Source organism: Pelodiscus sinensis, chromosome 1 (assembly GCF_049634645.1).
Source record: "Pelodiscus sinensis isolate JC-2024 chromosome 1, ASM4963464v1, whole genome shotgun sequence".
NCBI lineage: Eukaryota > Metazoa > Chordata > Testudines > Trionychidae > Pelodiscus > Pelodiscus sinensis.
In genome coordinates this window covers 13,950,538-13,974,202 of record NC_134711.1, presented here as the reverse complement: position 1 = coordinate 13,974,202, position 23,665 = coordinate 13,950,538, and the positions used below count along the sequence as shown (strand labels likewise).

The 23,665-nt window shown below is 44.7% G+C and overlaps 1 protein-coding gene across 3 annotated transcripts in view; it reads left to right on the top strand.

Moving 5' to 3' along the window:
- BEND7 (BEN domain containing 7) overlaps window positions 1–23,665 on the top strand; it is a 72,124-nt gene that overhangs the window by 43,281 nt on the left and 5,178 nt on the right. For 2 of the 3 annotated variants that reach the window (XR_012903142.1, XM_006117112.4), the window contains exons 7-8: window positions 796–915; window positions 19,116–19,166. Coding sequence is in view for 2 of the 3 variants with exons in the window: in XM_006117112.4 (XP_006117174.2) it covers window positions 796–915; window positions 19,116–19,166 (171 nt within the window). In the remaining variant the exon portion in view is untranslated. The remainder of the gene's footprint in view (window positions 1–795; window positions 916–19,115; window positions 19,167–23,665) is intronic. The other variant, XM_014570483.3, reaches the window with a different exon arrangement.

Sequence of the window (23,665 nt, the reverse complement as noted above, 5' to 3'; positions counted from 1 at the left end):
AAATCTTGTTTACAAATAAGCAAATGTGATTGTAAAATCACAAAAATTGGCAGAGAAGTAGAAGCTAAAACTATTATCTTTTTAATTTACTAGAATTCAAGTTATTGTCTGTTACAAAGGATAATGTAATCTTTCCCATCATTAGACTCTGATATATTGTGGTCAGTTGTTGATTATTACAGTTGAACCTCTTTAATCCAGCAACCCTGAGAAACAGATTTTGTTAAAGATTTTGTCAGGCCAGGGAAGCTGCTGCAGGGTCTTGGCATGATGGGGATGGGGTGCTCACCTAGCACTCCGTTCCTGGAAGCAGTTTGCTTTTATATATGTTTTGCCATTATGATAAATGCTCTCTTCATATCACCTGCTTGCTAGCAGCCTGACAGACAAGACCATATGAAACCAGAAGTACCAGGAAGAGAACTGCAGTTCTCCACTTATGCCAAATGAATATGGTGGATAGTTATAAATATCTATCATGCCTTGAGGCTTAGGTCAGAGTTCACCATTATTTCAATACAGATTTTGTATATGTGACATACATGAGTATATCACATGAGATGTGGACATTTTCTCTCTCTCAGGTTTTCATAAGCAGCTACTCAATATAGTATCTATGTACAAAATCATATTTTTAAAGATACACGGAACGTTGAATTGCCCTCTGCTCTTGCCCTCCCAGCTTTAACCTCGGTTTTTGTTATTGTTGGTATTATTTTTAATCTTCTCTTCTTTTTCCCCTCTTTTCAGTTTTGATAAGACACATTTTTTAAAAAATGTTACCTTTTATTTTAGTCTTCACAGAAAAGTATTGCACTGCTAACCATGTGGATAAACTTCCTGGCCCCCGAGACTGGGTACAGATTCTACAAGATCAAATTAAACTGGCAAGAAGACGGTTAAAAAGAGGCTCAGGTAAGCATGAAAATGTCAGAAATAACAACTTAGCCTAAGACTACAGTCACAGAGCCTAATTTTTTTCAGAAGTGCACTGAGCACCTGCAACTTGAAAGTAGGAATAAGAGATCCTCCGGAAAAGGCTTTATTTTCCGGAGAATCACGTCTAGACTGGCACTTTTCTCCGGCTTATCCCCAAGCCGGAAAAAAGCGGCAGCCATGTTAATGCAAATGCCGCGGGGGATATTTAAATCCCCCGCGGATTTGCCTATTCCAAAATCTACATTAGCATCCCTTTTCCGGAAAGGGATGCCAGTGTAGACGTAGCCAGCATGTATCGCTCCTCTGCCCCTCCCCTCACCAGCTGGGAGCGAGAAGAATGCAGGCAAGCTGTGCACTTGATTTTTTTCTCCCTGATAGTGAGGGGAAGGGGAATAAGAACAAGCAACGTCCCAGTATATGCAGCTGTAGCCTCCCCACCCCCTCCTGAAATGATAGCCTTGGATAAGTACCCAGAAGACCTAGTGACACACATGGGCAAGTGTGGCAGCAGTTCAAGTCTGGCTTTGCAGTGTCACTGCCCACATTCAGGTTAGGCTAATCCAAGTGCTCAGACCCAGATGCTGATTACCTTATTTAACACTGCAGTGAAGATACATCCTTGGGCTCTAGTCCTACAATTAAGGGCATGTCAGTGCTGCACTCTGGCCATGTTCTGTCAGTTACAGTTGAAATGAGAATTTATATAATCAAAATCGATGGTAGAATTTCCAGGAAGCTGAAAACCATTTCTCCCCAATAAAGACGTGTGTGTAATTATTTTATAAGCTTATACTGGTCTGTTTTTGAAGTATTTTGCCCACTTTCCTCCTGGGGACACTCTTCTTATGTTGGGACTTTCAAAAAATGCTGGGGAGGGAAGTGAGACTCTCCATATGCAAGTATTCCCAGGCCTCTAAGAACTCTCTCTCCAATAGCACCTGCCTCCATTGTATGAAGCATATTATTTGTAACACACCAAGAACTCTTCCTTACAAACACCTTTCTTTGCTTGCTTCCTTTTTTCTTACTGCTCCTCACTGCAAATAATTGTACTGTTCCTGATATGACATCGGGAACAGCGGCATCCATTATGACAGTGCAAAGCTATAGGTTTTGAACGAAGTAGAATTAAATTCTTAACCAGTTGAAATTGTGTGTGTTTATATATAGACCCTTCTTAAATAAAATAAGAATGGCTATACTGGGTCAGCCCAAAGGTTCGTCTAGCCCAGTGTTCTGTCTTCTGACCATGGCCAATTCTAGGTGCCCCAGGGGGGAAAAAACAGAACAAATAATCAAGTGATCTTTCCCCTGTCACCCATTCCAAGCTTCTGACAGAAGCTAGGGACACAATTCCTACCCATCCTGGCTAATAGCCACTAGTTCTTTTATGAATTCTGTTAGTCGTGGTCTTCACAACATCCTCTGACAAGGAGTTCCACAGTTAGACTGTGCATTGTGTGAAGAAATACTTCCTTTAGTTTGTTTTAAACCTGCTGCTTATTAATTTCATTTGGTGACCCCTATTTCTTGTGTTATGGAAACAGGTAAATAACTTTTCCTTATCTATTTTCTCCACATCAGACCTGATTTTATAGATCTCTGTTGTATTCCCTCTTTAGTCCACTCTAATAAAACTGGGACTTTTTAGTTTGGAAATGTTTCCTCATTCTGCAGCCATTCCAAGCCCCTAATCATTTTTGTTGCCCTTTTCTGAACTTTGTCAAATGCCAAGATTTTTTTTTTTTTTTTTTTTTTTTTTTTTTTTTTTGAGATGAGGTGATCACATCTCTCACGTTATTCAAGAAGTGGCTGTACCATGGATTTATATAAAGGCAATAAGATATTCTCTGTCATTTTTTAATGATTCCTAACATACTGTTTGCTTTATTGACTGCTGCTGCACATTGAGTAGATGTCTTAGAGAACTATCCACAGTGACTCCAAGATCTTTCCCTTGCGTGGCAGTAGCTAATTTAGCCCCCATCATTTTGCACATATAGTTGGGATTATGTTTTCCAATATGCATTACTTTTCATTTATCAACGTTAAAATTCATCTGCCATTTTTTTGCCCAGTCACTTTGGTTTGTGAGATCCGTTTGAAGCTCTTCACATCTGCTTTGGACCTAACTATCTTGAGCAGTTTAGTCTTGTCTGCAAATCTTTCAACCTCACTGTTTACCCTATTCTCCAGATTGTTTATGAATATGTTGATTAGGATTGGTCCCAGTACAGACCCCAGTGGGACACCACTAATTACCTCTCTCCATTATGAAAACTGACCATTTATTCCTACCCTTTGTTTCCTAGCTTTTAACTAGTTATCAGTCCATGAGAGGACCTTGCAGTGTTTAACCACCCTGACAGTTAGGAAGTTTTTCCTAATGTCCAGCCTAAGCCCCCCTTGCTTCAAGTTAAGACCATTGCTTCTTGTCCTATCATCAGAGGCTAAGGAGAATGATTTTTCTCCCTCCTCTTTGTGACACCCTTTTAGATACCTGAAAACTGCTATCAAGTCCCCTCTCAGTCTTCTCCTTTCCAAACTAAACAAGCCCAGTTCTTTCAGTCTTCCTTCATAGGTCATATTCTCTAGACCTCTAATCATTCTTATTATTCTTCCCTGGACCTTCTCCAATTTCTCCACATCTTTCCTGAAATGTGGTACCCAGAACTAGACATAGTACTCCAGTTGAGGCCTCATCATCACAGAGCAGAGCAGAAGAATGACTTCTCATGTCTTGCTCACAACACTCCTGCTAATGCATCCCAGAATCGTTTGCTTTTTTTGCAACAGTGTCACACTGTTGACTCATATTTAGCTTGTGGTCCACTATGACCCCTAAATCCCTTTCAGCAGTATTACTTCCTAGGCAGTCACTTCCCATTCTGTATGTATGAAACTGATTGTTCCTTCCTAAATGGAGCACTTTGCATTTGTCCTCATTAAATTTCATCCTATTTACCTCAGACCATTTCTCCAGTTTGTCCAGACCATTTTGAATTTTGACTTTACTGTGCTTGAGTGCTCCTTTAGTGTCTCGATTGTCCAGTGACCCCACTGTTTTTTTAGCAGACTTCCTGCTTCTGATGTTGTCAGCCGACGGTCAGGGCAGTGAGTCCCTTATGACCGGCTGAAGTTCTTTTAAATTGTGCTTGGTTCTGTTACAGCAACTGAAGGAGTCAGGTTAAAGCTTAAACAGTTACTATTTATTGTTACAGGGTAAACTTAGTTGTTAAATGCTACTACTGTGTTACAGATAACACAAACACTACAAAGGACAGGACAGAAATTACACTAATAAGTCACTACAGGTACCATGAAACCCTTTTGGTTCTCTGAGCTCTTATTAAATGCATGCAAAATACACATAGCAGGTATATATTCTCACCCCTGTGTTCCAGACTTGGCGTGGCCAGCATCTTTCTCTCAATCCCTCGGGAAGAAGTAGGGCGAGGTTGGGCGTCCCACAGACCTCGGGAGACAATCAATACCTGCCAGCAGGTATAGATGATTGGAGCTCAAATAGGGTGGGCTGCTGAACCTCTTTTATACCCCTTGGGTCATGTAGGCTTCTTCCTGGGCTCAAGTGGCCATTAAGGAAAAATGGCTTTGAATGCCAAGTTTCCCACGAAGGGTGCAAAGCATAATTTACACCTGGGAAAATGCAGACAATGGGCACCTCTGGTATGTGATGGGCGAAGATTCCTCTCTGGGACAGTGCAGGCGTGTCAATTACTGGTACTAGCCATCAGGGCGACGGGAGGCCCCGGGTCGTCAGCTAGCCCATTTACTGTCTGGTTTCTGTTTATGGTAGAGTCAGGGACAGGCAGCAAACCTGTGTTCCCAGGGCATCAAAGGCTGACTGCCTTTCTCTTGCTCTCTGGGGGGGGGGGGGGGAACAAGATGGGGTTTTGTGTCTGGCTACTGATGTACTTTAAAAAATATTACTTTTTGAAGTTTTGATTAGCTGTTCTTCAAATTCCTTTTTGGCCTATTTTTACACTTCATTTGACAGTTTATGCTCCTCTCTATATTCCTCACTAGGACTTAACTTCCACTTTTTCAATGATGCCTTTTTATATCTCACTGCTTCTTCTAGTTGGTTAAGTCACAGTGGCACTTTTTTGGTTCTCTTTCTGTGTTTTTTTTAATTTTAGGAATACATTTATGTTGAGCCTCTACTATGGTGTCTTTGAAAAGTTTCCAAGCAGCTTTCAGGGATTTTACTTTTAGCACTATACCTTTTAATTTCTGTTTAATTAACCTCCTCATTTGTGCGTAGTTCCCCTTTCTGAAATTAAATGCTACAGCGTTGGTCTGCTGTGGTGTTTCCCCCCTCCACCTCCCACAGAGGCAGCAGGAGGACAAGCAGGAGCCAGTGCTCGGGGGAAGCCATCTTAAAAGCCGACTCCACCTGAGCAGGGTAGGCTTCCGCAGAGCAGCATCTGTCTGCGGCAGGTCCGGGCTTGCCTTGGACAGAGGCCACTCTGCAGATGCAGCCCCTGTCCACAGGGAACCCAAGCTCCCCACAAACACAGACTGCTGGGATCCATGGAGCAGCTGCTGCCGCAGAGAAGCTTCCAACTGCAACAGGCCCAGGTTCACCTTGAATTGAGGCTGCTCTGTGGATGCTGGTGCAGCTTCAGTCTGCGGGGAGCTTCGCCCTCCCGTGGACAGAGGCTGCTGCTACCCCGTGCTGCTGCCTCTGTATCAGTGGCAGCAGTGCAGAATGGCAGGGGGCTCCCCAGGAGTGGGACTGGGAGCACACTGGCTGCTGGCCCCACCCTGGGAACTATCAGATAGTTGTGTAAGCACTAAAATTTGATGCAGTTATATGACTATTCAATTACATGCTATATAACAGCATGAAGTGTCAGGGTGTGTCAGGGAGGGGTAGCACCTCTGGTGGCTGAACAAAGGCGGATCGTCCACCTTTGGCCCCCACCTGGCACCCAGCTCTCATCTGTGGCTCCTCTTAGCTGTTTGCATGTGACAGCAGCCACACCCCAGGCAACGGCTTCGACTGGCCGGCCAAACCAGGTGAGGGTAGCCGATGGGCCCAAAACCCTCGGTGAGACAGGGAGTTGTCTATCCCAGCATGTGAAGACAGACTCCGGCGGATTGAGTGGATGAGACCAATGGAAGGTCCAACGGTCAAGAAGGCGGTCTCCACAAGTGTTGTGGAACGTGTAGAGCAGGACAAGACACACAAGTTGCCCTGGTCATCCACTGCGCCCAGTCCCATCTCCAGCCGTCTTGACTTTCGTCTTGCTACTGGACCCAGATGGGAATTGGGAAGAGAGAGTGAGGTTGATGCTGCACAACTTTTCCTCACTTAAATCCAAATCACGTGCAAGTCTCGACACCACATTATTACCATCATCATTATCGCAACCTTCGAAGTCCTGTGGCAATAGGCGAGTGATGAAGCAGCAAGTGTGGACACACTGGGAGCTGTAGTCATGGACCTGCATACAAGTGGCTCAGGTTTAATGGTCGTTTCTTGCTGATCGAAGCAGCAGTGAAATCTGGCGTCTACCTGGGCGACTGAGCAGTCCTTTTTAGGAACGCACTGCTCACCTCCGTAGAATTGGGGAAGGGACTAGAAAAGGTGCCCTAAACATTGCCTGCTTCACTACATCCTGGCCAGTTTACCGCGGCTGGCGGGATTCCCATTATGGTGGTCAAACAAATACAAATAAACAGATTAAACGTATGGTGACATCGCTCACCATTGGAACGTGCACATGCTTTTGAACAACCCTACAACAGACAGACCAGAGAGAAGAACAGCCTTGGTTGCCAGAGAGCTTGCAAGATACAACATTGATATTGCAGCCCTCAGTGAGACTCGTCTTGTTAATGAAGGTCAGCTAACTGAAAGTGGAGGTGGTTATACTTTTTTTTGGAGTGGTTGTGGCACCGATGAGCGTCGCAATGCTAGAGTCGGATTCGCCGTCAGGAATCACCTTGTTCGGCAATTTGCCAGTCTTCCCAAGGGTGTGAATGATCGGCTTATGACACTACAGCTTCTGCTACAGAATAGAAACCAAGCCACTCTGATCAGTGCCTATGCTCCCACAATGACTAACCCAAACGAGATGAAAGACAGGTTCTATGAAGAACTGGATTCCTTACTATCAACTGTGAGTAGCACCGACAAGCTGATCCTGCTCAGTGACTTCAGTGCAAGAGTAGGATGCGACTCAATAGCCTGGCATGGAGTCGTTGGCAGACATGGAGTGGGCAAATGAAAGACAACGGCAAATGAAAGTAACAGCAACGGCCTACTCCTACTGAAGACCTGTACAGCGCACGACCTTCTTATCACCAACACAACATTCCACTTGCCTACCCGGAACAAGACCTCTTGGATGAACCCCCGCTCTTAAGCATTGGCATCTTATCGACTATGTCATTGTCTGGAGAAAAGACAGGCAAGATGTCAGAGTGACCAAGGCCATGTGTGGTGCTGATTGTTGGACAGATCACAGGCTCATTGTCTCCAAAATGAATCTCCGAATTAGAATGAAGAGGCGGCCACAAGGTAGCAAGCCCGTAAAAAGAGTTAATGTGGCCAGGCTAAAGAACCCAAGCATAGCCTCAGCATTGACTGAGGATCTAGAAAGCAAGCTTTCTGACCTGCACCTTGCAGGCAGCGCTGCGGACGACTGGGAACTTTTCCAGAATGCTATCCACTCATCTGCACTGAAGATTTTGGTACCCTCTTCGCGCAAGCAGCCCGATTGGTTCGGTGAGAATGATGGGGAGATATTGTTTCTACTTGCTGAAAAGCACCGCCTTCATCGTGCACATCAGAATGATCCATCATCATCTGCTAAGAAGAATGCCTTTGCAAATGCTCGCAGGACAGTCCAGAACAAACTGCGTAAAATACAGGATGCTTGGTTAAGTGACCAGGCAGCTGAAATTCAGGGGCATGCTGACAGGAATGACCTGAAACGGTTCTATGCAGCCCTCAACACTCTCTATGGACCTAAGTCTCTCAGGAGCTCCCCCCTTATTAGTACAGATGGTACAACTCTGATTACAGAGAAGGCTCAGATCCTGCAGAGATGGGCTGAACATTTTGAAGAGGTCCTCAACCGACCGTCATTTATCAACGACGTGGCGATTGAGAGGATTCCCCACATTGACATCAACGGCGCCATGGATGATCCACCGGTAGCCGAAGTTTCACAAGCTGTTAGCCAGCTATCCAGCGGCAAAGCTCCAGGGGCAGATGCTATACCTGCAGAGGTCTATAAAGCCGGTGGTCACTTACTCACAGAGAAGCTCACCGAGATGTTCCAGTCTTTTTGGGAGCAAGGATCCATTCCTCAGGAACTCAAGGATGCATCCATTGTACACCACTATAAGAGGAAGGGCAATCGACAGGTATATGACAATCATCAGGGAATTTCACTGCTTTCCATCGCAGGTAAAATCCTTGCAAGAGTGATGTTAAATCGTCTGGTCACTCATCTGGAGTGTGGCCTCCTGCCGGAGTCACAATGTGGCTTTCGTAAGGGCCGTGGGACTATTGACATGATCTTTGCCACGCGCCAACTTCAGGAGAAGTGTCAGGAGCAGAATCGTGAACTTTACACAACCTTTGTTGACCTCACGAAAGCCTTCGACACTGTCAGCCAACAAGGTCTGTGGAGGATCATGTCAAAGTTTGGCTGCCCCTCCAAATTCATTCAGATGGTACTCCAGTTTCATGATGGCCAGAGTGCTAGACGGTGGAGAATCTTCTAAGGCATTCCCAGTCACCAATGGTGTCAAACAGGGCTGTGTACTCGCACTATACTGTTCAGCATCATGTTTACTGCTATGCTGAATGATGCTTTCCAGGATAGCGTTGCCAGAATCAGCCTTAAGTACAGAGTGGACGGGAATCTTTTCAACCTGAGGAGACTTCAGGCTATCACCAAAGTGAAAGAGACTGTTCTGAGAGACTTCTTGTTTGCCAATGATTACGCCTTGTACGCTGGCTCTGAAGCAGAGATGCAAGTTAGTGTGGACAAGTTCTGCACAGCTTGTGACAATTTTGGACTCACCATTAACAGCAGAAAGACCGAAGTCATGTATCAGCCTGTCCCCTTATGCACCGTACACAGAACTCACAATCTCAGTCACAGGGCGGATGTTACAGGCAGTGGACCAGTTCACTTACCTCGGCAGCACTCTTTCCCATGCAGCTAACATTGACATAAAAGTCACATGCAAAATAGCGAAGGCAAGTTCTGCTTTTGGTAGACTGCACCCCACTGTATGGGAATGTCGAGGAATCAGCCAAGCAATAAAACTGAAGGTCTACAGAGCCGTGGTACTCGCCACCCTCCTGTATGCCTGTGAAACGTGGACTGTGTATCGGAGGCACGCAAGACAGCTTAATCACTTCCACATGACTTGTCTTCGCAGAATATTACGCATCAGATGGCAAGACAAAATACCAGACACTGAGGTTCTCTCTAGAGCAAGTTTACCGTCAGTCCACACTCTGCTGATGAGTGCACAGACTAGATGGGCAGGTCATGTCATTCGTATGCTGGACGAATGTATACCTAAGCAGCTCCTTTTTGGGGAACTCTCTACTGGTAAACACTCGCATGGTGGACAGAGGAAACGTTACAAAGACACACTCAAGGCCTCCGTTGTGTCATTCGGAATTGATACAACCACCTGGGAATCGCTGGCACACAACTGCCCTGCCTGGCGCAGTCTCATCCACAAGGGATGCCAAGCTCTTGAAACAAGGCGCATCTCTGAAGCACAACACAAGCACGTGCTGTGCAAGTCCAAAGCTACCAGCGCAACGATTGCAATGCCTACACATGTCTGCCCGACATGTTCCAGGACATTTGGTGCTCGAATTGGCCTGATAAGTCATCTTCGGACACACAGTATCCAGTCTCAAAGCACTTAGTGGTGTTGAGGTCTTCATCGACTACGATGGACGAACAACAACAATATAACAGCCCTAGTATAAAGGAAGAGGGAAGGAAGAAGAAATAGAAACAAAAAGGAGGAAAGAGGTGCAGATTGTGTAGTCGCATGAAAGAATCCCCCTCTTCAAAAAGGTGATCTACCAGATTCTTAAACTATCAAGCCAACTCTGTGTGCCCTTAAATATGAAGTTATGAGGTAAGCTTGCTAGTGAGAAACATCAGATTGCTTGTCATTGCAAAGCAGTACCCTCTTTTTCCATTGATTGAGGCTTCAGAAGGCTACCTGTTCCTCTTTGACTGGAAGAATTGTACTGTGGTACAGTTCTTCAATGACATGAAGATTTATAGATACATATGTGCAGTTTGGGGACAGGGAGAAAGACGGAGTCCTTGGGGTGTCTGAAGAGATGCAGAAGACCTTTTCTGAATAACTCCATTGGCCTAATTTGGGTTAGTTTGTTTTGAATATTTAGCAGTGTTCCTGTTTGCTTTTTTTGGTGTGCCTCTCCAGGATGGTAGTTAGCGCTGCAGCTCTCCTGTAAGCAATGGCTTTACAGGTTCTCTTGAGGGGCTACCCAAGAATCTCTCCCATCTCTGCTCTTTTATCAGTATCAGCAAGCCTAACTTTAGAATGCTGCATCTCAGCCTGAGCAGTAATAGGTTTCTTATGAAGAGATGAGTGAAACTGAGCCCAGTACAGGCAGTCCCCGAGTTACGCGGATCCGACTTATGTCGGATCCGCAGTTACGAACGGGGCCGTTCCTCTCCCTGGTCTCCAGCAGACCAGGGAGAGGAAGCAAAGCGGCGGAAGACGTGGGCAGCGGACAGGGCTGTCCGCTGCCCACGCGCTCCGAGGCTTGGCTCTGCTTTGCCCCGTCCCCCCGTCCCCCTGGTCTGCAGACCAGGGGGATGGGGGGGGGCAAAGCAGAGCCAAGCCGCGGAGCGCCCGGCCAGCTGACAGCCCAGACGCGTCTGGGCTGTCAGCTGGCCGCGTCCTCTGCGGCTTGGCTCTGCTTTGCCCCTCTCCCCCCCATCCCCCTGGTCTGGAGACCAGGGGGACGGGGGGGGCAAAGCAGAGCAAAGCTGCGGAGCACGCGGGCAGCAGACAGCCCAGACGCGTCTGGGCTGTCCCGCTGCCCCCATGCTCCGTGGCTTTGCTCCGGACACCTGTGGTACAGCAGCTGGGGCGCTGCCAGTTGGTCCCGTAGCGCCACTCTGGGCGCTACTGGACCAACCGGGCAGCACCCCAGCTGTTCTGCCCCAGGCGTCCTGATTCAGCCACTGCTGCTCAGATTCAGCAGCGGCTGAATCAGGACGCCTGGGGCAGAGCAGCTTGGGTGCTGCTGGGTTGGTCCAGTAGCGCCGAGGAGCGGCGGCGCTACTGGACCAACCCAGCAGCACCCCAGCTGCTCTGCCCCAGGTGTCCCCAAGTCAGCCGCTGCTGAAACTGACCAGTGGCTGACTACAGGCAGCGGCTGAATCTGGACGCCAGTTCCGACTTACATACAGATTCAACTTAAGAACAAACCTACAGTCCCTATCTTGTACGTAACCTGGGGACTGCCTGTATACTGAATGAGTATGTCAACCCATAATTGAAATATACTGGTTCTAAAACTGAAAACTCTATGTACTCTTTACATTTATAAATCAGGAGTAATATCACTGAAGTCAATAGAGTTGAAGTAAAATAAATGAGAGGAGATGTAGATCTGGAGTGAAATTCTATCTGCTTTCAAGTTAATGACGAAACCCCCCATTCACTTCAGTGAGGTCAGGATTTCATCTTCTGTATGTGATTGATTGCTTTTGTTTTTCATTATTTACTTCATCCTCAGTTCTGACATCATCACAGAACTATGTAATAATTTTCCTAGCAGTACATGCTTACAAAAGAGTTCTCAAAGCAGAGTTGTAGCACCTTGGACAGAGGTGGGAAAAATACATCTTCTGGGCTGGATTCAGCTTGCCAAACCACTGGATCCAGTCTGTGGACCATCCTGCTGGGACCTTCAGGCACAGATGCTGCTGCTATTTTCAGTGGCGGGCTGTTCTATGTGGTTCTCTGCTCTGGAGGGAGGGAGCGGGTAACGGTTAGGGTTTCTTCTACAGAAAACTGCAGCACTTGACCACTTTCCAAAATCTTGGAGTGGCCCCTCAACAAAAATTATTATGCCTCCTGAGCTTGGGGCTAATTTCAAAATGCTGCTCCCTGTTTTGAAACCAGTTCTCTTTATTTTTACTTTAAAACTTTGCATAATGAATGTAATGCTTGGGAAATGAATGGGTCTATTTGGCATATCCAGAGGCTGAAATCCATTATTAGCGTGTACCAATATGTATCTGTTGGTGGTTGTGCAAGCTTCCCTCACACTCCACCTTCCTTGGAGAGATCACCATGATTTGTGATGGGGATGCTTTCACAAACTGCAGTCTAAATCTGCATTCTCAGGCCCGTATCCTCACAGGTATTTAGGTTTCTAATTCCCATTGATTTAAGTGTGCCCCAGTTGCACCAGTGTAATTTTGAAGTGTGGTTTTTAAATCTGCACTGTTGCTGTAGCATGTTGTCCCCAGGATATTAGAATGACAAGGTGAATGAGGTAATATCTTTTATTGCCCCAACTTCAGTTGGTAAGAGAGACAAGTTCTGTAGCTCCACAGAGCTCTTCTTCAGGATTGGGAAAGGTAATTGGAGTGTCACAGTTTTAGGCAATAAGGTGGAACAGATTGTTAAGCATAAGGCACACAAGTTGCAAGAAACCATTCAAAATGAAGTTGACAATTAACATCTTTGCAACATTGCAAGAGGAGAGAGTGGCTTACAAACTGTTGTCATGAGATGGTGTCTCTATTGAGACCATTATTTTAGGTGTCTAGCAAAGTTGGAATTTAAGCTCCCCAGCTTGTCTTTTGAAGATATTGTGCAGGTTTGCTTTGAGAACAGAGACTCAGCTATAGTATGATCATTTTGTGAAAAATGTTGGCCCCCTAGGGAATAATGTGTTTCTCTTTTATCATTTTTCTCTGAGTTCATTCGAGCATATAGTGATTGTCCAGATTCACCCACATAGTAGTGTTCTTTGTGCATTTGACACACTGGATGCAGCACACCACCTTGTGATAGTCATGGATAGGACCATGGATCTTGAAAGGCATGTTGTGAGGAGTATTGATTATCATAGCAGCAGAAATATGGCTGCAGGTTTCTAACATGTTGCTCTGGCAAGTGCTACTTTTAATTGCTGTGCCCAAGTCTGTGGGTACCTTACTTCTGAAGGTAAGCTCAGGGAGGCTGCAGGTACTGTTTGAAGGCTAGCATAGGGAGTTCAGGAAATCCTGGTTTCTTGAAAAGTGTGTTTTTTCACCAACAGAAATTGGTCCAGTAAAATATATTACCTCACCCACCTGATTTTTATGTTAGTTTATGCAACTTCTTGTGCAGACACTCTTAAATCAGTTTAAGCACTGGTGTGCACTCAGTTTTTGTAATACTTTAGCTGTATCGGTACAGAAGAAGATATAGTTATACCAGTATGACCCTATAGCAGTGGTGGGCAAAGGGCCCTCTATGGGCCAGATCCTGCCTGCCAAGCTGGTGGATCTGGCCTGCGGCCGCCCTGCTACTCCCCCACCCCAAGCCAATCAGGGCCTGGGAGTGGGGGAGTGTGTGAAGTCTCCTCGCACCCGCAAGAGTGTGCGGTGGCTAGAGAGACATGCTGGCTGTTTTAAAACATTCAGCTTTTATCTCTAGCAGCTGCACGCCTTTGGTGGCTGGGGGAACTTTGCACACTCTCCGCCCCCAGGCCAATCAAGGCCTGGGGGAGGGAGTGCACAAAATCTCTTGCGTCCTTTCCCTGCCCTGCCAGCGGTGTGCAGTAGCTAGAGAGACACGTGTGCTGTTTTAAAACAGCCAGCATGTGTCTCTAGCTTCCGCGGGGGCGAGGACACTTCGCACACTCCCCCACCCCTAGACTGTGATTGGCCTGAGGGCAGGAAGGGCTCATGAGGTCTCCTCCCGCTAGGCGTCTAGAGGAAATGCGAGCTGTTTTAAAACATCTGGTGTTTCTCCCTGGGGGTGGCGGGAGGTAGGTGAAAGACTTCTGCTCCTCCACCGCAGGTTAATCAGGGTGTGGGGGGAGCACAAGAAGTATCCTGGCTCCACCCCTTCTGTTTGAGGCCCCGCCCCATGTGGGGTGGTCTGGGGCCACTTCAGAAATTTCTGAAGTGACCCCCTTTTAAAAAATTATTGCCCACCCCTGCCCTATAGTATACTTGAATAGGAGTAAGCTATAAGACACTTTTTGTATTGGTATAACTGTACCCATAAACAGGTGCATAAGCATTGTAGATCAGCCTGAGGGATTGTCTGCATAGAAAAGTAGATTCAATTTAAGGTAGGCTAAATAGTTAAAGAACAGCTGTTCCTGGTTAACTCCATGTATGGATGTTCTTATTTTGCACTAATTCACCATGAAGACATATCCTAAGTATCAAGGTGCCTAAAGATCTTGTTTGCAAGTGAGTTTAAGACTTTTGTTAAACTGATAAGAGTTCCACTTTGGTGGGTTACACCAATTTAACTACATCAGTTTCTAGTTAAGCTGGTGCACAGACTCTGTGTGGTCAAACTTGAGACCACTTCTGTATTTCACAAATGCCAGCAAAACCCATTTGGCTCCTACTGATGTGGGCTGCTGAGTTGGAAGGGAAAGGCTCTCTATTCCATTACCAATCCTCTGATGCATTCAGTCTACCCTACGACTGGGTTTTTCTATGTAGGCCAAGTAGCTATTTGCATGTCCACATGATGACACATTATGTTTATGAGTAATCTTCCGTGCTGAATCCTGTGGTTTGATAATTTGATAAGCTAATGGTATAAACACCAGTGTATTCCCCTAGCCATCTGTGACAGTAATAGTTTGAGAACTCCAGCAAATGGATGGGAAGGATCTCAGCCTTTAGTGCTGCTTTCTTTAGTATTTACCCTCTTGAGTATTTTCAGATTAAATGATATTCTGATCACAGGATCGTAGATGTTGTCCAGTTTCAACCTTATTTATCGTATTTGACTCAGTTCATAGAATTAAACACAGAATAGTCTCTGACTGGGAAGGCTAATCAGCAAACTGCTTTTAAGAAACTCCTGCTCTCTCTAGAAAAAACTTCCCTGGGTAGATTTTGAAAGGTTGTTATCCTAATACAAATTAAAATTAATTGAAGTTTAGCATCAGCTATACCATTTTTTTATAACTAGAAATAGTCTTATTTTGCTTTGGATTTTTCTCAGTTTCATTAGATTATTGCCTCAGATCTGAGACTTGGTTTTTTTTCTTTTAATTTGTTAGATCAGAGAATAAAGCTGTCATTGCCATTAAATTTTTATTGGCCTTATTCAGTCTTTTCAAAATTTCACAAGTTAGCTGTCACAAGAGGGGGAAGACTGTGAAGTTAATGTTACACATAGATGGTATAATTAAAATTAAATAGCACAATAATATTCTCCACCCTTAAATATTGGTTCCACTTCATGCAATTGGCATGGCCAAAACCAAAAATCCATGTGTGACATGCATTCTGAGACACTGGAACATATTGCCAACACTGTCCCCTCCAGAACATCTAGTCTCAGCTCTCTGCAACTGTTGGGCAGGGAGGGAATGTGGCCCAGGAAAGAGGGGCATAAAGTTGAGGGAAAAGCAGATGTACACATTTCTCTTTGTAGAACAGGATAAATTACAGTGCAAATTGCACTGTGATTTATTGCTGCCCTGACCAGCAGTAGCTTTCATTGTGTTGTCTTGCCACGGTATAAAAGGGGACTATGGGTAGGTGGCTAGTAGACCAGCAAGTGACAACACAGCCAGAGACACAGCTGTTGGCACAAAGATTTAAGGAGGGTCATGAATGGGCTAATGCCAGCAGGAAACAGCCCTGCAGTTCTCATCATCTCTACATCCAAAACTAGTATCCAAACCAGGCAATTCTACTCTATCTCCTATAAAAAATGAGGCAGCCACACATCTCTTGTGGTAAGTCTTTCCTCCCTTTTCATGTCTTGAAAAGGAAATGAATCATTATTCCTTAATGGCAGCATGATGCTAAAAGCCTCCGTATAGATAGGAATGCTGGTACAGTATGACTAAATGCTTCTAAAGCAAAGAGTAAGAAAGAGCTCTTCATGCAATATGATTTTACTGTATGTAACTCAAAAGCCTGTAAGGACCATACGTAATAAAGGAAAATGAAGCAGCACCTTGAAATGTGCTCTCACTTTTCAGGTCTAAGTGGTATAAAGTAGTCACCTGATCTGATTATAATAGTTGCGTCATTTTACTATTGTTTGTAATCAGGCAATGTTTGAAAATAATGCAAGATGCTGGAGGTGAGAGGAAAACAATTAAAAAATATTAAATCCTTGCTGGACTGTGCTGTCTCTCCCACCCATGTACTGAGGCCTCCCCTCTGCCGTTACCGTATTTCCCTATGTCTCTTGTGGTATTCTTCTCCCCCTCTTTTGTCTTTGCCCTTCCTCTGTGCCCTCTGATTTCTCTGGTTCTCTCTTTGAGGTAATTAATACACAAGGCATCTGTCTCTTGTGAGATAGCAGATTCTTGCTAGTGCTGATTTATGTGTAGTAGCAGATGCAAGGGCAGATAGTATGTTGGATGGGAATCACAGAAGGAACATCATGCTTTCCAGGTCGGTATTTTATCTAGATTAAGGAGAGTGAAGACAGCAGTACTAATAAGGGCATCCTCTCTATTAACCCCTTCATTCCTGCACATACATGCATCTGTGCAAGCAGCAAAATATCAGGTGCACATTTGCCAAACAAGCACATTAGCAGCAGTGAAATGATTTTGGAAAAAGGTCTGAAGGACATGGCTACAGGGGTGTTTGCTGTAATCAACAAATACTTTATAAACAAAGAATACAAAAGGGCTTCAAAATTCCCATTAGAGTATCTAATCCTGCTTAACCATGAAGTCAAGACAAGTAAGATTTGGCTCACAGTTTTATAGGAGTGGTATTTGAAGGTAAACCACATCTTTCTGTTTAGAATAGAACGTGGAAGGGTGACCTACCTCAGCATTTGCAGGATCAAGGTGTCTGTTATTAACTTGTGAACTTGCACTTAGCTTGACATGCTTCCCCGATAGTCATCTGAAACCTCTTCTGTTGGGAAGCAAGGGAGCCCACTGGGCAAGGGCCCAGAAATATGCTGTTTAATGTTGGTTCTGAGTAGGTCATAGTGCTTTAAGATCTTCAGCTGCTTAAAAAATAAAGTAAGTCTTGTTTTTAAGAGTTTGATGCTTTCTGACAAAACTGAGGACACAAGTGCTTTATCTGCTCAAAGAATGGGTGCAGCAGAAGTAGTGTCCTTTCCCCCTGGTTCGGCCACCAGCCAGCGTGCACCAACTCTGACCTGGAGTGTCCAGATCTACTGCATAGAAATTTCAGTCTTTGTAGCTAGTTCAGGAGTCTCTGTTGAGACTTCCAGTAGGGCTGCCCATCTGTGCCAGTATTCTGGCTTTGTTTGTAAACATAGACTACCCTAGAAACTGGACATGGGCCTTGTAGATTTTTTTATACCATATGCATTGTCACGGTTTCTGATGTCCTGCTCACTTCACAGCACTATCTCTTATCACATTGCTCACCCAATAGCAATTAGGAAACAGCGATTTTCCATTATTTCCTGTCTGGCTTGGATTTGAACCAGTAACCCAGAGAGAAAAAGCCGCTATTACCAATTTATGGTGCTGTCCTTGCTTCTGAAATGAAATGACTTGCCTTGAGCTGTTCTAACTGAATAACATTTGTTTCTACTTCAGAGCTACATGTTCCATCATAAGTTGGGATGACAGTTTACATACAGAACAGTGCAAAATCTCTGCATGTGGGTCCCTGTTAAAGTTAATCTGCACAAACATCTCAATGAAAGACCTGCATTGAATTTGGTTGTCCTGTGTATCTATAGTACTTTGGCCAGTTTCTGACATCTGCTAATTTGGGGGCACACTACAGTGGCAATGTACCCATTGCTTTATGACCACAATCCTCTGTGGGGAAAAATATTAAATATCAATGTATAAGGAGTGGTATCTGTATCTATACTATTATAAAAGGAGAGGTGTGTGTCATGCTGTCTGTCACAGAACATTTGAGAATACACTGGAAGACTTGAGCAATCTTGGGTGGGTCCTCCAGTGGCCTAATGAATAAAGTGCCGGCCTCTGGAATCTGGGGTCATGGGTTTGAGTCCTGCCCCAGGAACAGCTGGGTAGTTGCCTCCAGCTTCCTCAGGCCTAGAGCTGGCATGAGCTGAGGGTAGGGAGGTTGGTTACCAGCTTCCCCAGGGCTGGAGCCAATAGGGAAGAGCAGCTGACTCTGTAGCAACTGGCCCCAGGCAGGGGGGCTGCATGTGCAGGGCAGCTCTGGGCCTGCCCCTGGGGGGCATGATGCTGGCACACGGGGCTCCCAGTCTGGTGGGGAGGGAGGGTTGGCACACTGGAGATGTGGTGCTTCCTGCTTTCAACTCCTTGCATGGGGGGCAGTGCCTGGCTCACCCTTCCCCCCCAGTGCAGGGCAGCTCCCATGCCCCCAGCACACCCTCCCCTGCAGCTGGGGATAATGCTGGCTCAGGTTTGCCCAGTGCTCTGGCCAGGCCACGAAGAACAGGAGAGCAGCCCAGCCTCCCCACCAGGCTGATCCCACTGGGGCAGAGCAAGGACCCCCAACCCCAGCTCTAGTGTCTGTAACAGTGTTTATTGTAACAGTCACTCTGCACAAACTGCACAAACTGATGAGAATTAAGGGGGAAAATCCTTTTTTTAACAGAAGGGTCACATTTGGGGATTCTTGCACCTTCCTATGAAGCCTGATCTGGAATGACAGTTGTTCAGTTAATTTTACAAAATGACTGCAAGCTTTTTATATCAGCAGGAGTTTGAGCTCTTCAAAGGAATAGTGTATTACTCCAACCTAATGCCCGGCATAACTACAAATTAATACCCAGACTACCTTTTCTAAGTTTGCATTTTTATTATATGACATTTCCACACAAGCAATGACTGTGTAACTGGATGCTAGCAAATTGCAGCTGAGAAGAGTAGATAGAAAATGCAAAAGCATTCTACAGTATGTAGCTTTTTAATCATATTCCTGTATTCAGTAAAAGTAATGAGATTTCTTGTTTATATTTGTAATCAGCAGAGGCGACTGACTGCGATGAGAAACCAGACATTTCTCTACTACAGACAGGTAAAATGCATTATGTTTTTTTTTATCTGGTTCCATTGTTTTTATTTATGTATAAAGCAGTTTTCAATATTCTAGATATTGCATGTACAGTCTGGGTAATCTGTACACAAGGACCAGATGTCCAAGTTTTGAGTGTCCTGTCTTTATGAAAAAAGGAGACAGAACATGTACCAGAATTACACTATTTCTTCCTTGATTTCCTGTTCATAAAACCTCTAGTTTCACTGTAATGACTAAGTGACACAAACAAGTAAGTAATTGTCCTGACCCCAGATAGGGAAGTTAATCAGCTAATCGAGTAGTCAATGGAATTTCCACCGACTACTCAATTAGTTTATAAGGGGTGGGGCGGGGCACTCTCTATCCCCGATGCACCTCTGCCATATTTAAAAGGCAGAGGTGCAACAGCAAACCTAGGGTGAGTGGCGACTGCTTGAGTCTCCACTCGCCCCAGATTCCCTCTGCGCTGCCTCTGAATTTGAAATGTGGCAAGAGCCCTGGGGGGGCACTTGCTACATATCAAAGGCGGAGGCACAGCAAGCAGACCGGCGCAAGCGGGGACTGCTTGAGTCCCCTCTCAAGCCATTTCCCGCTGTGCCTCTGCCTCCGCTGCCACCCCACGCAGAGACGGTGCTTGGGGGAACCAACTTTTAAGCTAGCTTTCCCCTAGCATTGGCTCCTGCTTCCCCCCTGTTACTGCCTTGATACAGAGGCAGCAAGGGGAGGAAGCAACTAGTCAATTAGTCACTTACATTCCTAACTCCAAATAGCATTTTGTGCTCATTCATTATATTTCTGGATACTTTCAAAATTCGTGACACAAAATTACTTCCAAGTACTGGCACAGCAGTTTGTATCATCATGTGCTTGAGGTCTGCATTGATGTACTACTAGCAATAATATCATAGGTTTACAAACAGTTTACAAAGTTCTTTATCTGATAAGAAAGGATCACTTTTAGCCTCACTACAGTCCCTCAAAATTCATCTGCCCTCAAATCAAACATGACAGTTATTTTTTAGCAAACAGCAGTATCATGCAACAGTCTAGGGCAGTAGCTGATTAAGATTTCCATATGCAATTAAAACTTCCAGTTGGAAGTAGGTAGGCCAAGAGTTTTCTAGTGATTTTGAGTGCTGAACATGAGACCCTACCAGGACTTACCTGATAGTTAGAAAGTGCTGAGCACATACCTTCTGATGTGTTCCAAGTTGGGCCTCCAGAATCACTGATCATTTTTGAGAATCTTCACCGTATAGATGGTAATTACCTGTGTGTTTAAAATTTCACCAAAATGCAGCTTAGTAACTCTAGACATGAGAAAAATGTGGTAAAAGTCTTGAATGATCAGGATCTTGGGTTTAGTTTCTCTCAGATCAGTATAATATAATGAACACTAATGAAAAAGATTCCTTGGATATTAGTCATGCAATGTCTGTGAAGAATAAGTGTAGGTTAGCAGCTTGCTATATCCAGGGTAGTACTTTGACAGCAGCTTCACACAGAGCTATTACATGCTCCATGGTGGTCATGAGCGCAGTATTGCAACATTTGTCCTAGCACAAACTGCTAGTAGTGAGGTATTGGTGGTTGAAATCTTGTTTTCAAACCATCTGGAGTTACTCAGGAGTAGGACCAGTGAAGCAGTTGTCCTGTAGTCTTGTTCATGGAGTACTGGGGGCACATGCTGACTGTGATAGGAGCTACAGGGCTGCTTTCTTAGCTATCCACTGTACATTTCGTGGTACTGTTTTGATAACAGATGCAGGAAGGTCTGGTTTTAAAAGTCTCTTCCAAGTGATCTCCTGTGTTTCTGTTAATAGGGATGGAAGCAATTCTAGTAAAGGAGAACCCTAATAAATGTTATGTTACTATGCAGTGTTATCTCTTCATTTCTCTTGTAATTTTATTCAGTACCAGAATTATTTTATTATTTTATCATTTCCTCTAATGTAGTTTTTTTAGTATATCACATCTTATATTATTGGAAAACATTAATATAATGCATTAAGACCGCCATATTAGTAAAGAGAGATGATTTCCATTCTGGGAATTCTATTCTCTCTTCGACAAGATTTGCAATGTGTATTTTTGAATGCATGCAAACTGCATGCCCGTATGCTCTGCACATGCGTGTGTGTGCTCAGTTTTAAGGCTTAAGATCTGTCTTGCAGAGTATATTTCTCCCTGGGATCTCTAAGCAGATCCCTAAATAAATGAAGCTATTTCTACACAGCAGCGTTATTTCAGAATAACTGATGTTATTTCGAAATAACATAGCGCGTGTCAACACAGCAAGCCATTATTTTGAAATAATGTTGAGATGGAGGATTTCTTACTTTGACTCCTGTAACCCTCATTTCACGAGGAAAAAGGGAAGTTGAAGGAAGAGTGTTCTTTCTTTGATTTCCTGCTGTGTAGACAGCGCCAAAAGCTGAATTAAGCTATTTCGATTTCAGCTACGCAGTCAACATAGCTGAAGATACGTATCTTAATTTGACTTTTGCCCTACTGTGTAGATATGCCCTGCAATAGTCCAACAATCATTTTCTTTTTGAGAGAGAATAAAAGGTGGACTCCAAAGGCTTTCAGCCAAGCATTTCAATTACACACATTATTATATATGTACAAGTGACTCTTCAGAAATTGTATCAATAGTAGAGCTGTCAATTAACATGCGTTAACGCCTGCGATTAACGCAGTCCAGGATTAATGCATTAAATTTTTTAATACATTAGTTACAGGCGTTAATGCTGCGCTGCCCCCTTTGAGGTGCCGCTGCGGTGCTTCAACGGGGCAGCGCAACACGGAGCCCAGGATCAGCTGGGAACTCCCCAGCTGCCCTTAAACTCCACTGCCCCTTTGGAACAAGCAGAGGTGGCATTTCAAAGGAGCAGCTGCCTCACAGCTGAGTTGGGGATCAGCTGTGCAGCGGCTGCCCCTTAGAAACGCTGCCTCCGTTTGTTTCAAAGGGGCAGTGGAGCCCGGGGTCAGCTGGGGACTCCCCAGCTAACCCTGGGTTCTGGGGAGATGCCGCGCAGAGCCCAGGATCAGCTGGGGATTCCCCAGCTGACCCTGGGCTCCAGGGCTGCTCCTTTCAAACGCACGTGGAGACAGTGTTTGAAAGGGGCAGCCCTGGAGACTGGGTCAGCTAAGGACTCCCCAGCTGATCCCAGGCTCTGCGCGGCATTTCCCCAGAATCTGGGTCAGCTGAGGAGTCCACAGCTGACCCCAGGTTCCGCTGCCGCACAGAGGCCAGGATCAAGTGGGAAGTCCCCAGCCGCCCCTTTGAAATGCCAGAAGCGGTGGCAATGGAACCCAGGGTCAGCTGGGCACTCCAGCTGATCCTGGGCGCCGTGTTGTGCTGCCCCTTTGAGGTGCCACGGTGGATGGATTCTAGCTGATCCCAGGCTCCATGTAGCGCTGTCCCGTTGAAACGCCACCACGGCGTTTCAAAGAGGAGACCAACACAATTAATCGTAATTAAATTTTTTTATTGCTTGACAGCCCTAAAAATAGTTACAATTATTTAATCCCAAGAATGATATATTAAGTGATATACAGACAATATAATTTTGGTAATTATAATAAAGGTTACTGAAGTTGGATGCCAAAATAGACACCTTCAATCAAGGAGGCTGGTAAAAGACGGAAGAAATAATCTTTACAGCAATCCTTACCTGTAGATAAGATTCCTTTAAAAGGGATATCATTGGTGGATCATTTACGGAAATCTTGGATGTGATCTGTTCATCTGGTCTTGTGTGTTTAAATTGCATGCTCTTTGCTCTCGGTAGTCTCCTATTATGTGTTTGTTCAGTGCCCAGTACAATTGGCTTTGATCTCTGATGGGACCTCAAAGGAGTGCTGTAAGACAAATAATAAATCAATAATGGCCAAGGGCAAACTATCATGTTTGTCTTCCATGATGCAGAGAAATCCCTTGACACACAGATTAAATGGGATTACTTGAAAAGACTACTGCAGGAAGTGGGACTAGGAGCAACAACGCTTAACTGTATATATTTAAAACGTTTATTACCTTGGTATCTAAGAACTGGACAAAATTTAGAAGCGAGAGAGTCCAGAACAGATACATTGAATAAAGTTTGGATAAATATGGAAAAATCAAATGTCTTTAATCTGCACAGAGGGAAGACTCAGAGGGTGTCCATTATTCCTTCCTTTGTCTCTGCGGTGTGTTTGTGTGTGTGTATGTATGTATGTGTGTGTATATATATATATATATATATATATATATATATATATTTTAATCTGAACATGGGAGATACAGGCTGAGGACTCCCAGTATACATATAAATCGCTCAGCCTTTGTGCTCAGAGTTAATGAAATTTTGGACTTATGATTTCTTGTGTGAAGATAATATGACATCCAAATGTTTAATTATTTTTCATTATTTTTAAATTCTAAAACTAAGGAAGGATTTTTTGCCTAGCCAAGTTATTCATTTTCTATGAGAACAAATCATGGTGTGGTT